The sequence below is a fragment of the Trachurus trachurus genome, assembly GCF_905171665.1.
Source record: "Trachurus trachurus genome assembly, chromosome: 4".
NCBI lineage: Eukaryota > Metazoa > Chordata > Actinopteri > Carangiformes > Carangidae > Trachurus > Trachurus trachurus.
In genome coordinates this window covers 6,448,744-6,463,915 of record NC_139898.1, presented here as the reverse complement: position 1 = coordinate 6,463,915, position 15,172 = coordinate 6,448,744, and the positions used below count along the sequence as shown (strand labels likewise).

Genomic DNA, 15,172 nt, shown 5'->3' with positions numbered 1-15,172 from the left:
TGTGTGAGTGAGGGGGAGGGAGGGAGAGCAAACGCCGCTGACTGTTCTCTCAGCAGTTGAAGTTAACAATGTAACATTAGCTGGCAGATGGCCAATTTAATAAGGAGTTATGTCTGTGGGTGGTGTTATGTTGCTGTCTTTTGGAACTGTAGTGGCAGTCAAAACCATGGAGGTTTGGTTAAAACAGCAGTTGCTGTGACTTAATAATTGGCATTTGGCATTATTAATGTTTGACTGAAGTTTTGAACATAGCAAAATCGAAGATTTCAATAGTAAATCATCTTTTTTATTCCATCTGGTAACGTGGGAAAATAGAAAAGATGCTGCGGTTGCTGTATTGTGGCATATGGAAATGATTAGTATTACAAATTCTGATCCAGAGAACAAAGAGGCAGAGCCTGTAGCCAGCAGCCACACTGGGCACATGAGGAGAAGCTGATGGAGAGGTCAGAACCACCCAGGAAACTTGAAAGTCAGTTGAAAAGTTCAGACTCGGAGTAGAAAAGTTTAGTTCAAATGATGGTGCTGAGTCCTGCTGTAAAAGCATTAATGATCAAGAGGCTTAAAGGTCCAGTGTGTAATAATTGTCAAGGTTTATTGGCAAAATCGGAATATACTACCCATGAATATATTTATATAAGTGTATAATTGCTATAAAATAAAATTTGTTCGATTTTCATAGCCTTATAATTATTCTTTTATATACACATAAAGCAAGGGTCTTGCTTTAGAGTTTCATGTTCATAAATAAACCAACGAAGAGGAAGGAGGAAACAGCAGACATAAAATGGTTTAGATCTTCACCTCATCGCTCCATGCTCCTGAAATACTCCCAGTCGTCCCAGTCCTGGTAAACAAGCTTTTTTGTCCTGATAGGCCACCGTCACTTTACCAATGGGAGGGGGGAGTACGAGCGAGTGAGTGAACGCTGAAACCTAGAATCTGAACGCTCCCAATTTTACACACTGGACCTTTAAGAGAAGACAAAGTCAGGCTTTTTTTTTGCTGTACAAACAAGCAAGAAAACCACTTTAATGGATCTAGGCACTAAGGGAATGGTTATAACAGTAATAGTGATAGCAGCAATAAAGAAAGAAATGAATGAATAATAATAGTACAGTAATATCTGTCATAATAATAATGACAGTATTAATAATATTAAAAATAATACTTGTGACAGCAATAGCTAGACAGTAATAATAACAGTATTAAAATAGTGATAATAACAGCAATAATTTGAAAGATAAGAAAGAAAAATAAGAACAAAAGAAGAATGTGGGAGCGGAGGATGGGTAAATTAATGAAATTTTGAATGTAACAAAAGAATGAAACTATGAGAGAGAAAGAAAGAAAGAAAGAAAGAAAGAAAGAAAGAAAGAAAGAAAGAAAGAAAGAAAGAAAGAAAGAAAGAAGGTCCTCAACATTTCCTACCTCCCTCTCTCTTTCTCTCTGTGCAGCCAATAGACTTTGAGCTGAGCCGCTCCTTCATGCTGACAGTGGAGGCGGAGAACGAGGTCCCTCTGGCCCGAGGCATCCACCTGGCCCGTCAGTCCAAAGCAACCGTCTCCGTGCGCATCCTGGACGTCAACGAGAGCCCGGAGTTCAGCCCCAATCCCAAGTCCATCAAGCTGGAGGAGGATCTACCTGCCGGGTTTCTCCTCACCACCTTCACTGCTCAGGACCCAGACCGCTTTATGAGACAAACTGTCCGGTAAGACCCCCGCTTCAATCTAGCTGCTGATTTATTTGAATTAATTCGAAGGTCACTACCCTGAGTATTTAAAGGAGACATATCCCCCTTTTCCACAAATTAAGGTGTCTTAAAGACATGTCTGTCACAAGCTTCGGTCAAAATACCCCACGGATCAAACATCACAGCTCTTTTCATCCTGTTCAGAACGGCTGGTTTCAGTGCCTGTCCCTTTAAATGCAAATGAACCACTGCTTGCCCTGCCCTCTCCCGCTGTACCGGTACTCACAGGTAGGGATGGTATTATGCAAATTCAAAAACGAATTAAATCATTGGATGACAACTGAGAGAACAGCTTGTAAAACCACATGGATTTCAACCTCAGGAGTCTACAAATTACAGATTTATTGTCAATAGTCACATTTTTGGGGCCGGAAGGCAAGACAAACACCCAAATATATGTTAAAGAGCCACCTTAAATGTAACCTTGGAATCAGTAATATGTATGTAGGAGGTGCTACCAATACTCTGCACTAAACCTTTACTAGACAAGTAAGTCAAATGTGGAAGTCTGTCAACATGCATAATGTTCCTGTATCAAGAATAAAACCAGACCATGAAAATGGCACATAAATCAAATGATTGTTATCACCCAAGAGTTTCTGCCTGTTTCCAGTTGGTGGCTCTGTGACAATGTCTTCAGTGTGGAGTTGTAATCAAACCTTATAAAGTTTGGGGCGAACCGCTGCCGCGCTACCGATATTATACTGTAGGTCCTTCCTGTTTGACATTCACCACACACAAGCATGAGCCCCATGCAACAAAACATTTCACTATAAAGCATAAAGCATCGTCAAGGTCTTCGGTGTCTTTACACCAAGTTAGAGTTATGCTCAATATTCATGTCATACAGTACATTTATAAAAAGCAGTGAACTGTATGGTTTGGATAGGCTGCTGCTGGAAAGAGTAGTTATGAAAAAGTGAAGCAGAAATAATGAAAACTTCAACATTATATTATTATTTAACCAACATTCACAAAAGCTAGTGTGAACAAAAGGTGAATGATTTTTGCAGTATTTCACAGACTAACCCTTACTCTAAAGTCTGTGTTGGGCTTGAATGAAAATCAGGTCAGTGAGTTGAGCAGAACATCACACTACAAGTAAAGAGATCATGTGCATTTCATTCTCATGTCTTCTCCATACTGTGTCCCTGACATGAGCAGAACTTGTGGAGGTGATCAGTTAATTCTTCTTTCAGTGTTGGCGTGAAAAAAACTCAAACTTTTATGAAAGCCTTCAGCAGGCCGATCATTTCCTGTCCAAATCGGCCCTTGCCTGCTTTCTATTTAGTTGAGTCATTAACGTCAACAGAAAATAGGTACCACTGTGAACATATCGCTCCTTGTTGTCGTCACTCTGACTGCAGTGCTGCCAGTAAGCTCAAAGTCCTTCCTTATCCCGCCTATAAAGATGAGAAGCTGGGTTGTGTCCTGAACATCACAGCTCTCATCCGGAGACAAGGAGAAAGTCAAAATTGTCCACTTCGTAAAGCTTAAAAAAAAAGTCCTCGCTGCATTTTCAAGTCAGCCAGCAGAGCTTGAGATGTCTGTAGCTGCTCTGTATCAGAGTTGTATTTCTGAGTGTCTTTTAATGCTGATTCAAATTGTAATCCATAAACATGCTGCTCAGTTCTTTGCAAACTGAGCACACAGCTTCACCTTTGACTTGACTAAATAAATACTCCAAAGTCCATGTTTTGTTAAAACTTTACTTTTTTAAATCAATATTCCTATTTTTCATGTGACCTTACACTTTTATGGCCAACTCCCATCACCCAGGGGCCGTACAATGCCCAGGTCTGCTCATAAAGCATGACATTTCCTCTTGCTGCAAGGTGGTGCTATGACTTTAACTGAATATTAACATATAGATGGGCTCTGAATGGGACTGCAAATTAAGTGTCATAAAGGTCTTAAGGTTAGACCAACTAAATATGATGTTGATCTGCTGAATTCTGTAGGAGTTGGTTCAATTCCAATGTCTGTGAATAGCAGAAATACAGACAAAATTTGTCAATGAGCAAACTCAAAATATATGAATTTGTCTGGGGTTTACAATATACTGTACAGTATGTATATAGTACAGTCTTTATTGTAGGTCAATCTGGCTTTTTCAGTCCTAATACCAATACAGATACCTGGGCTTTGCTTATCGATACCCAATACCGATCCAATCCTATCTGGACCGTTATTCAATGTTAAATGGGACATATTATGGAAATATCACTTTCTGAAGGCTCTTTAACATATATGTGGGTGTTTGTCTTGCCTTCCGGCCCCTAAAATGTGAGAATTGACAAAAACAATCTGTAATTTTCAGGTTGAAATCCATGTGGTTTTACAAGTTTTTCCCTCAGATGTCTTCCAGTGATCTAACTAGGACTTGAATTTGCATAACCCCACCCCTACCTGGTACCAGTAGAAGGGGCGGGGCAAGCAGTGGTTCATTTGAATTTAAAGGGACAGGCACTGAAACCAGCCGTTCTGAACAGGGCTGTTTTGAGATGATGAAAAGAGCTGTGATGTTTGATCCTTGGGGTAATTTGACCAAAGCATGTCACAGACATGTCTTTAAGACACCTGGGAACTATTTTAATTTGTGGAAAGGCGGCATAATATGTCTCCTTTAATATCAGATAAGTGCACCTTTAGTTCAAACACAGTGGAGACATCAGGATCACAGAGGTTGAAGATTCTGTTCATGGTTCTTACACCCTATGTCATTCAATACAATCACAAATCATAGTATAATGTCACTACAAGTGCATTCAGGAGCTTCACCACTTCAGCCTCCTTCAGGACTGGGGCGTTTCTTTGTCTGTTATCACTTGGTGGTCACTTAGTGTGATGGCTGCCTGATGACTATGACCTTGGTAAATTTGAGAATTAATTTATCCCCTGTTGATGTAGAGCTGTCCAGGTGCAAGTGACCTGATTCTATAATACAGTTTGCTGTGTGTGCCTCTGCTGCATGCATGCGGTCCTCTGCAGCCTGGCTCTCAGATAAAAGCCGGAGGATTTCTGTGGCACACGCCGGCTGGAGGGATTCTCTCTCTCTCTCTCTGTTCGACGAGCAGCAGAGCCTGCAGGACTGCTGCGTTCTGTCCCCGGCCGTCTTTCTTTCACCGCATCCCACTATTTTGTTTCTAAATGCAGTTGCTCAAGTCTGCGTAGCCTAGCAACAGCCAATGGTGGACACTCAACTGTGTTCACAAAAACACGCAAATGCACACATGCTGACACAGATAAAGAGAGTGTATTGTACGCCGCGGAGCCGACCGGGGGGAGAACATCTTGGTGTCAGATTTTTCTTCCTGTGTCGCTTTGTGTTGTGCAGTTAGCTGCTCTTCAGACGCTTCCTCTTTATCTTACTAATTAACAACAGGTAAAAACGGGCCACTCCGCTCCGTCATGGCCGCCTCACGTCGCACAGTCGCTCTGCTCTTCTTTGTTCATTCACAGTGTTGTTTGAAATGTGAAACATGATAAATCACCAAGGCTTCCTTCTGTTCACTGACTGCAATTCAAGATCAAACATTTCCACTGATAAACACATGTTGTGATATAATGTAGGAGTCCGTTAGAGGCAGAGTTGTTTCCAGCTGGAGTAAGTGAATGAGACTGCTGCAGCCTCCATACATCAGCTCCCTCTAGCAGCTTGGCCTGGATCCAGGCAGCAGCTGAAGACGCTGCCTCCCTCTCTCACACACTGTCTCTCTCTCTCTCTCTCTCCCTCCCTCACAATCCAGGTACTCCAAGATGTACGACCCTGCCAACTGGCTGGAGATTGACCCAGTTAACGGCCGGATTTCCACCATCGCCATCCTCGACCGAGAGTCTCCCTACGTCAAGAACAATCTGTACAATGTCACCTTCATGGCCTCTGATAACGGTGAGACCTGCCCGTGTCCTGCAGTGACCTTAACCCCCCTCCACCCCCTCACACACAGACACACACTCACTGCTTTGTCAATAGCTGCAGTCATCCTGGGTTAGTGTGGAGTCAGTGTCTGCAGGCTGGAAACAGTGTTGGAGAACAGCAGCTAGTGAGGCTACGAGCTAACGCACCGCTATGGAATTAATTACACATTATTATTCAGCAGTTTTGTCATTCATTCGTTAGAGAAGATTGAGAAAATAAAACACAGCATCATAACATGACGCTTCAACAGCAGCATACTGTAACTGTGAAAATGGCTGCTCTACCGGAAACATGTTTTCAACTCACCTGCTCTTACTGTACTTCCTGATTGAGAAGTCTGGACCTTTCTGAGGTTGGTGCTATTGTATATAATGGTGGGGGTATTGTTTTACTCGTTTGCATCTTATCTCCAGAACGCCAAATGATATGATGTGATTCTTTTTTTTATTGAAAGCGGGACAGAATCCGCTGGTGTGTCTGTAGCTCACCCAGAAGCGGAGTAGTCCTGTCTCAAGCTCCCATGTCCAATAGGAGACTCATGCCCCATCATAGGATGGGCCAAAGTCAGATAGAAGACTTGTGCACCTTCACATTATGTGCCAAAGAGAGCCTTTATTCTTTTTCCCTTAATCTCCAACACCTCAAAGAACAGGTCTATAGTGTCTAAAAAGAAGTTTAAGATAATTTTCTCTGTTTCAAACAAATATGTGAAGCTTTTTCCTTTCTTTTTCTGATCATATAGCTTTTTCTACATTCATATGACACCACTACATAGTGAATATTCTGAAAGCCCAGGTTGTCCTGAAAAAAAGTGTTGTCTGTAACTTGATTGTGCATCACAGGGCTGAAGCATTACAGTAATACACAAGGAGACCAGACGAGAGATATAAGAAGAAAATGCCATAAACTCTTGGTATTTGATTTGGAGACGATTATATATCAGATGATCTGTTTGTGGGACAGCACTATTGGGCAGAGGTAGGCTTGTACCGATCGGCAATCTGATCGTGGATCTGCGATTAAGAGGATGATTGACGATGGTTTTTTTCTTGCCAATGTTATAAAACACATACATACTCGCTGCTTGTGCTCTGGCTCAGCTGACTGACGCCAGAGCATGTGAGTGGAGCGGAGGAATGGACAGGTAGTGGTGCAACCGATTGATGTCGATCTGTGATCCGTTCAGATCGCTCTCCACAGATCGAGACGCAAGTGGTCCGTGGATCAGTTGATGGAAAAAAAAAGGTTGTGTGTCACTCAATCCAGAGACATGCAAATAAGCTTGATTGGGTGATTTAATTGCCTGTGGGCGTGAATTTAAGTGTGTGAGCTGTGTGTCCCAGCCCTGTAATAGACTCTTAAACAGTGTGTACTATGTCATCAGCCTCTGCTGTGATTGGCTCCCAGAATGCATGGATATCGTTAAGAAATACACTCATAATCAATAAAGCTACTAATAATATAATTGAATGTGAAATGACAGTGAATGGTCAGGAAAGCTGGTAGATTTTAAAGGGCCCATATTATGCAAAATCCACTTTCTACAGGTTTTGTAGTGGTCCTATGTGTTCCCGTGGCCTTTCTATGACGCCTAGAGGTGAAAAAAGTCTGTTCACTCCCTTAATTGATTTCTACACTTTTTTGAGATCGTGTCTCCAAACGGGCGAATTGGAAGTGCTGGCAGACTTGACGTCAGGATGCGCTGAACTCAAGTGACTCCACCTCCGGGTACTTCCTTATACTCCCCCTGGGCCAGTCTGGAAAAACGTGAGCTCCGCCCGCTGACAGTTTTCCGGAACAGCGACCCCCCCCCCCCCCATCCATGCACACACGCTCTCTCTCTCCCCCCGTCCGTCCGTCATTTGACATGAAGATGCGGTAGATACGGGAGGAGCAGTTGGTACCGCGGCCGCCAGATGATCCTTTTGAATCATTGACTGAAAAACAGCCGCCTGTCATTAAAAATGAATTCGCGGATCAGAGAATATTGGGATGATACCGCTTCTCATCAGCGCAGCGGTCCTCATCACGGAATGAGAGACATCTGAACGAGGAAGTCTCCTCTCCCGGCGCAAAACCACGTCAATATTCTCATCAGTCCATACAACAGTGCACAGTTTGTGCTGCGCTCCTCAGTTTCACTTGTTTTTTTTATTTGGCAGTTTCACACAGAACTTTCTGATGGTAGTAGGAGTCTCTCCATGTTTCTCCTTCTGCCAGATGCCAGTCTCAGAATTTTTTTTTTTTTTTTCGGAAATCAATGCCCGACCCCTGTCCCAATGTCAACACTGGCACATGTACCTGTAGTGAAAACCACACCCTCTCCCCGTGACAGGTGTGGAGTGGACGTGGTTTACTCATCTTATTTGCATTTCAAGGTGCAGACACAGAAATGGCTCGTTCGCAGGAGAGCTCTGGAGAGCCACTTTTAGATTACTGAGATGTAGAGCTGCAGATTGATTTGGGGACAATACACTAGGAATACTATATGGTTGGACAACTTAGAACCATGTGAAATAGTTGAAAAACAGCATAATATGGGACCTTTAATTGTTTGTTTGTTAGTTTTTGATACAAGGACTTGACTAAACTATGCATGACAACATGCAGTAACTGTCAGCGCTCTGTAATTATCTGGTAGTGACAGAGTGTGACAGCAGCCTCACACTCAGAATGAGTCACTACCCACCTTCTGAACCAGCGACCAAACATCCACAACAGAGAGGTGACTCTGAACGCAGCCTGATGATTCATTAACTAATCGACTGCACAGTCAACGTCTTAAAGGTTCCACACTTCACAGATTCACACACCATATTTCAGATTTTGCCCTTTAACATCGGGCATGTTTGTGGAGGTACAACAGCACAAATCCAATAGACTGAAAACATCATGGCAGCAGAGAGAGGAGACTGTTACCACTTGTCTCTGTCTTGTTTCACTGAGCTGTTTATGGGCAGGTACAATGTTGAGTTATAAAGCTCCTTGTTTTCCTCCTCTACTGTGTTTCATTTGGAGTGGTGATCCATCAGATTGAGCTGGTTTTAAGAACCAGTTTACAGGTGAAACACTCAGAGAAATCAAATCCTGCAAAGTTGGATGGTGAGCCCAGGTGGGCTTGGTGACTGCTTTGTTGTGACATCACAAAGTGACATAAATCCTGACAGCTGATTTTGAGGCCAAATCTCTGAATACAGGCTGTGTGCATTTCTCTGTGGACTGAGGCTGTGATACTTTTTACAGTATTAATACAGAACCTAGAGCTGCTTTATATTCAAATCACACAGGGTATCTACCTTTAATATATGGAACCTTTAAATATTTACCTTTTAAACCCAACATCCACCAGTTTAGAAAAAGTATAGTATGGTGTAGTACAGTATAATACAATATGAGATAGATAAATGAATAAGATATAAGTAATATGTAATAATATTATATTAAATAGGTTAGAAATAGTATACCTAAATATAAATAAAAAAATAAATATGTAAAAAAGTGTGTGTGTTTTTTTTAATCTGATCAGCATTGTCCAGTGAAAAACCTATTTGAGCTTCTAAATTTCATTCTTCATGAAGTTTTGAAAATAACATGGTTTCCTGTTCATTCAGCGTGATCCACAAAGTCTCCTCCCCCGATCACAGCCCTGCTCACAGCCACAGAAAAGAGGATTCTCTGTTCAAAGTAGAAAATGGCAGAAGAGGATTTTTCATTCAGCAGCAGCTCCATCATCCTTCCTCTCTCCGTACACAGGCCTCGCTGTGCTCCGAGCCTCCTGCTTACTCGTCCTTACATGCTCCGCAAGGAGTTCACTGATACACTCACGCACTTGAGCAAATACAGGCTGCGCGAGAGGTTACATGTCTGCAGTGTCTCTGCTGTCACCATATGTGCATCTACTGTTTCTGAGCTTTGCTTGGGTTTACACTGTGTCCATGGAGACACAGGACCTGCACTCATCTCTGGCAACTGGTGCAATGGCCTTGTCTCTGTTAGGAACAATGTGCTTGTGCTTTGTAGCAACACTTAGCCGCATGCATTCAAACATCTACTACATAAACTAAGCCTTGTGAAACACACTTTTACTCCAGTCCATTTAAAGGCGTAGGCTGGTATCTTTGTTGATTTTTCTTTACCTCATGGGACATAGTTTGTTTTCATAATCAGCATTGCTTATCTTTACTATTGGATCCTTCTGTTTTCTTGGTTGAATGGCTGTGTAGAGAGAATCCAGCTGCAGGCTTCATACCAGGAGCCTGTACGCATGATCTGTAGCGGTCTGCTTTGCTATTTTCCAGTAACATTACAGTGATCAGCCAAACACCCAAGGGAGTCAGGCTCTTTGCTTTAATCACACTCAAACTATTTTCCTGACTGAAATCGTCTAACAGATTTTATTATGAGGTCTATTGTGGCGTAGAATGAGCAGCTCTCATCTGTTTTCTCCTCCAGCTTTGTAATGAAAACATGTCCATCACGAACACTGGGCAGGGGATGTTTGAACTCACATCAACTGTCTGATAGATTACAAATGCGTTGTGTATTGTTTTGTTTTTTTCAATAATTCATAGAAAATCATGTAAAACATATGTTTTTTATCCTCTGTCCAGGTATTCCTCCTGCCAGTGGGACGGGCACCATTCACATGTATCTGCTGGACATTAATGACAACGCTCCTCACGTGTTCCCTCCTGAGGTGGAGATGTGTGAGAGGCCTGATCCCAACGCCATCAACATCACAGCCAGTGACCCGGACCTGAACCCCAACGCTGGACCCTTTGTCTTTGAGCTGGCCAATCGACCAGCTGATGTCCGCGGCAACTGGACGCTCAACCGCGTCAACGGTCAGTGTCCAATGGCATCGCTCTATGACCCTCTGCTGCTGCTTTATGAGGGGAATACACTGAAGATAAAAAAAACATGCTACTCATATAGTCACTCTGTATCATGAGGTGATGACAGTCACACAGCCTTCCAACCAGCCAGTTTAATTACACATTCATAAGGATTATGTTATTCTAGTCTTAACCCTTTACCCACGAGGCTTAAAACATATAAAACAAAATATGGACAAATGGACATATTTGTTATTATGGCTATAAAATGGTCAGAAAATGTCTTTGTGCCTTGACCCCTTTCCCTGGAGTACCTAAAGGTTGAGCCTGGAATTTTTTGTCCAAAAATAAAAGCTAGACTTATACAAATGAAATCCATCTTCATCATATCTGGGTCTGGACATTTCTATGTGGAGAGCGAGTCAGAGTCACTTTTTTCTCTCCAGTCAATGACAGAGCTCAGGTGAAGCTACGTGCAGCAGAGTAGGAGGGCTCAGGGCTGCTAGCCCCACTAGCTGTCCCGTTAGCGAGTTAGCCTGTCTCTCTCTCTCAGCAGCAGCAGTCAGGACCGCAAAGAAAAATAAATACAGTCTGAGTGAAGCTAGAGCTGTGGAAGAATACCTGGACGTCACAGACAACTAAAGCATCAACTGGTAACAAGTATGAGGGCCGTTGTGGTGAGCTAGCTCAATGCTAACTTTGGGTAGCAGTAGCGGTTAGCATCCGCTGCAAACGGTTAGATGCTGCTATTCCGACATGCCGCTATTTCGACATTGACTTCTAATTGTCGGAATAGCGGCATTAACATTATTTTTCAAGCGTCCCACTATTCCGACATTTTTTTTTTCATTGTCGGAGTAGCGGCACTTTACTATTTTTCACAACATTCCGCTTTTCCGACATTGATTGATTACGTTATAGTCAGACATGTCCTTTTGATTTTTTTTTTTTCATCTGAGACACTGTTTCTCATACACAAATACATAGGTCTATAAGAGAGAAGAAAAAACAAACCTGCCAAGTTTAAAAACACACGGGCAGCAGCGCACACTGATCTGCAGCTACTGAGACTGTTATTATTCTGTCACCTGAGTTAACGAGGTGCACGTGTGTTTGGAGCTGACGAGAGAATAACTTTGTTGCCGATCCACAGAGCGCACATGGCTAATTAATATGCACGTGCTGACCATATATGGTTGTGTCTAGGCGTTCCGGGGGCGGAATATGAGGTGTGTTCACGTGCGCAACTGCGCACCATTCTTGGATCCAGTTTGATTTATCAAAGAGAAATTGTGGAGAGTTGTGCAGGCACAGTTTGATAGATCTGAAAAAGGCGTAAATATTTTGGGTGTCTTTTCGCCGTGGGCCTAAGCAAAAAATTTAGTAGCAGCAGTTTTACACTGCTTACTTACAGTTTTGATAAATGAGGCCCCAGGCCATAAGCCCAGAGCCCAGACGCTCACAGCTGCAGCTCCGCGGCGCTGTCCGTGGTGCTGAAGGTCACAGGTTAACTTGACAAACAAACTGCCACATAGTTCTGTTTGTTTATCATGTGTGTCAGTTTTGTTTGTGACTTGATAGTTTAGTTGTTGAGATTAAGAACATCACTCCCTCATCAAACCGGTGATAGGCATGCTGAAAAGAAAAGAGAGAGAGAGACGCGCCTGGGTATCGCAGCTGTAAAAAAAAAAAAAAAAAAAAAAAGATGACGTGTCGGAATAGCGGTATGAAAAAGTGTCGGACTACCGGCATGTCTAGATAGAGGGATGTCGTAATAGCGGGATGTCTAAATAGAGACATGTCGGAATAGCGGGATGTCTGAATAGCGGGCGGACCCCGCTGCAAACACCCTCTTCCCAGCTCACCACAACAGCCCTCCTGCTCGTTACAACATAACACTGGAGGCTCCTGTTGTTGGTGATGGCTGGGTATTGTTGAGGAAAAATACTGTTACCGGACATAACGTTTTCATTTGACATTTGAACCTATACATGTTGAAAATCTTGGTATTTTTTTGAGTCTAGGGCTCTGGGTTTACAAAAGAAACAGTGCAAAAGTGAACTCTATTCACAGGCAAAGAAGTTCAGACTATATAGGTGAAAAGACATGCACACACTCGCTTTCACACAATTTTATTCAAAAACACCACATGATTGCTCTATCTTTCCTTTCTCCACTCTAACTCTGTCCGTTTTCCCTCCTTTCAAAATGAAATTGCAGGCATTATGGTAATATAGGCTAGATAATATAGAAGGAAAGCACAGCTTCTCAGCTTTCCGTCAGCGTTGGAATTTTTCTGATTGGACGAACTATGGCAGAGTTACGCTAATTATAGCAAACATACCGCATTATCGCAGTAGATAAAGGGTTAAAGCGCTTTTATACAGCTTTTTTTGACACATCAGGGGCAACTCAGGGTTCAGTATCTTGCCCAAGAGCACTTCAAGCTGGGAGATCAAACAACCAGCCTTCTCATTTAGTGGACGCTCAGAATTTACAGCAGTTGCTAGTTCTCAACTCCTCTAGATGGGTGTTGATGTGTGTAATGGAATAAAAGAAACAATAAAAAGCCTTTTAGGTGTTCAATATAAGGGGATTTAGTTGCTGTTGCTGCATTTCTAAACTAGTTTGAAAAAGCAAAGATGAATAAAAAGCTTCTTTTCATGGCTATCATTGTGGGAAGATTATTTCAGAGAACTAGAAATCCTTGACTTCCCCTTTATTGTGTAGCTTCTTCTAACATTTTTTATTCAATTCAAAACAAAATGACCATGTTGAAGTGGGTTAGGATCTGGGCTGCCTTGCAAGGTGAATGACAGTTATATCTATTGACATTTTAAAAGAGTGTATCAATGCTTGTGTACAGCAGGAGCTGTTTATTCTCCTTCAGTGACTAATAGATTTTTGTGGGTTTGAGCTCAGTTAATGGTTTGAAAAAAATCTCCCTCTGAAGTAAGTACCATTAGCAGCCTAAATGAGGTTACTTACCTCTCTTTCTCTCAATTAACTTCTTCATCTGTCTTTCCAATTTCGCCCTGTTGTACCGCAGGTGAGTACGCCCAACTCCGCCTGCGGATCGGCTCCCTGGCCAGCGGCATCTACGAGGTTCCGGTCAGGATCACAGACTCAGGCAGCCTGCCCATGTCCACCACCTCCTACTTCAGGGTCAAGGTCTGCCAGTGTGATCACCATGGAGACTGTGTGGACAGACCCAGCTTCAGAGACAAACTGGAGGGGCGGCATTAAATATATTTCAGGGGGCACAGATTTTTCTACATTGCAGATCACAAGCCTCCAAACTAACATTTCCACCGGTGCACCAGCACATGATCTGCTCACACTTTTTATGAATAGACTGAAGCCTCCTGACGCAGGCTCTGAGGCTCTACTCCTCTGTAATTAAAATGTAAAGAGAAAGAGACACAGAGCATCACGGTAACCATAGTAGCCATAACCACAGTAACTGACTCACACACACCTGGAGAGAAACAGCAGAATGGGGGAAAAAAAGACATTTTCGCTGTTCTTCCAACTGGATTCGGCAAAAGTTTGATATACCAACTTGCTGATTGGCTGAATGGGGTTGTCTGTCAACGCTACTACTCCCGCCCACCTCTCGCCCACCACAAACGCTTACACGGGGAATGAGGCCAGACTCTCCCTGTGAAATGAAATGTAATGCATTTCTGGGAGAGGCTGGTTTACGAGGCTATGTTTCCTTTGCCTTTATTCCTAAACTCATGCATATTTGTAGAATGCTCTTCATTTCAGTTTTATCACATTCTCGTGGGCATCATATCTCAGTAGTGCCTTGATGGAATTTCTTCAAACACAATTCATTTTCAAATAGAATATTGCCTGGGATGGGGGGCAACCCTATACACAACCATTATTTTTTAGGGTTTGGCCAACGTGTACAGGAGAATACACATCATATTGTCTGTAGGTTTTTCCTGGTTTTCCTTGGCTCTGACTGGCATCCCTAGATATTTTTGGTTTTTCTGTCAGACAATCAGCTGCAAGAGTCACTGTTTTCCATTGGTTACCTCCTCATCCTTGCACAGACAAGCAACACTTTTACAACCTTTTACAAAAGACAGTTTTGGTTTCTACAGCTAATAAAGTTGTATCACTCAGGATGTTGTTACGATGCCATGTAAAGCCCTTTGAGACAAACTGTTTGTAAAAACGGGCTATACAAATAAAATTGCCTTGCCTTGCCTTGCCTTGCCTCCTGATACATATTGAAGAGCGTTGAAGGTCAGTTTTGTGGATTCCTCAAACAGATGTGTTAATATCTGTAGGCCTACTCTTGTTTTTCACTTACACAACCATCTGTTTTCTATTAAGGGAGCAACCAGTAGCTCCGAGTCCTTCCTATAAGCAGCACAACCCACAACACTGTGCCGCTCACAAAGAAGTGAAATGATGAGGCTGTTGCCTACCAGTCACACCCATTACAGATGGAAACTTTATCATAAAGGCAACATGCATATTTTTAAAGTCACTGCCAAATATCAGATCTTATCTACTGTCATAATATCAAAAATAGAGAAGCTGTTTTATTTGAGACTACTCACTCTGAGCAGTTTGAGACAGACTAATAGGCCTGCTCCTGTAACATAAACTCTATGGGGACTGAGGACTGATGGGTTAATTATA

The 15,172-nt window shown here is 42.6% G+C and overlaps 1 protein-coding gene across 1 annotated transcript in view; it reads left to right on the top strand.

Annotated features, from left to right (window-relative positions):
- LOC310985188 (cadherin-2-like) overlaps positions 1 to 14,730 on the top strand; it is a 55,212-nt gene extending 40,482 nt beyond the window's left edge. The window contains exons 10-13 of the mRNA XM_083970697.1: positions 1,458 to 1,711; positions 5,503 to 5,645; positions 10,286 to 10,519; positions 13,560 to 14,730. Coding sequence (XP_083826823.1) covers positions 1,458 to 1,711; positions 5,503 to 5,645; positions 10,286 to 10,519; positions 13,560 to 13,756 — 828 coding nt within the window. The 3' untranslated portion in view covers positions 13,757 to 14,730. The remainder of the gene's footprint in view (positions 1 to 1,457; positions 1,712 to 5,502; positions 5,646 to 10,285; positions 10,520 to 13,559) is intronic.
- The last annotated feature ends 442 nt before the right edge of the window (positions 14,731 to 15,172 follow it).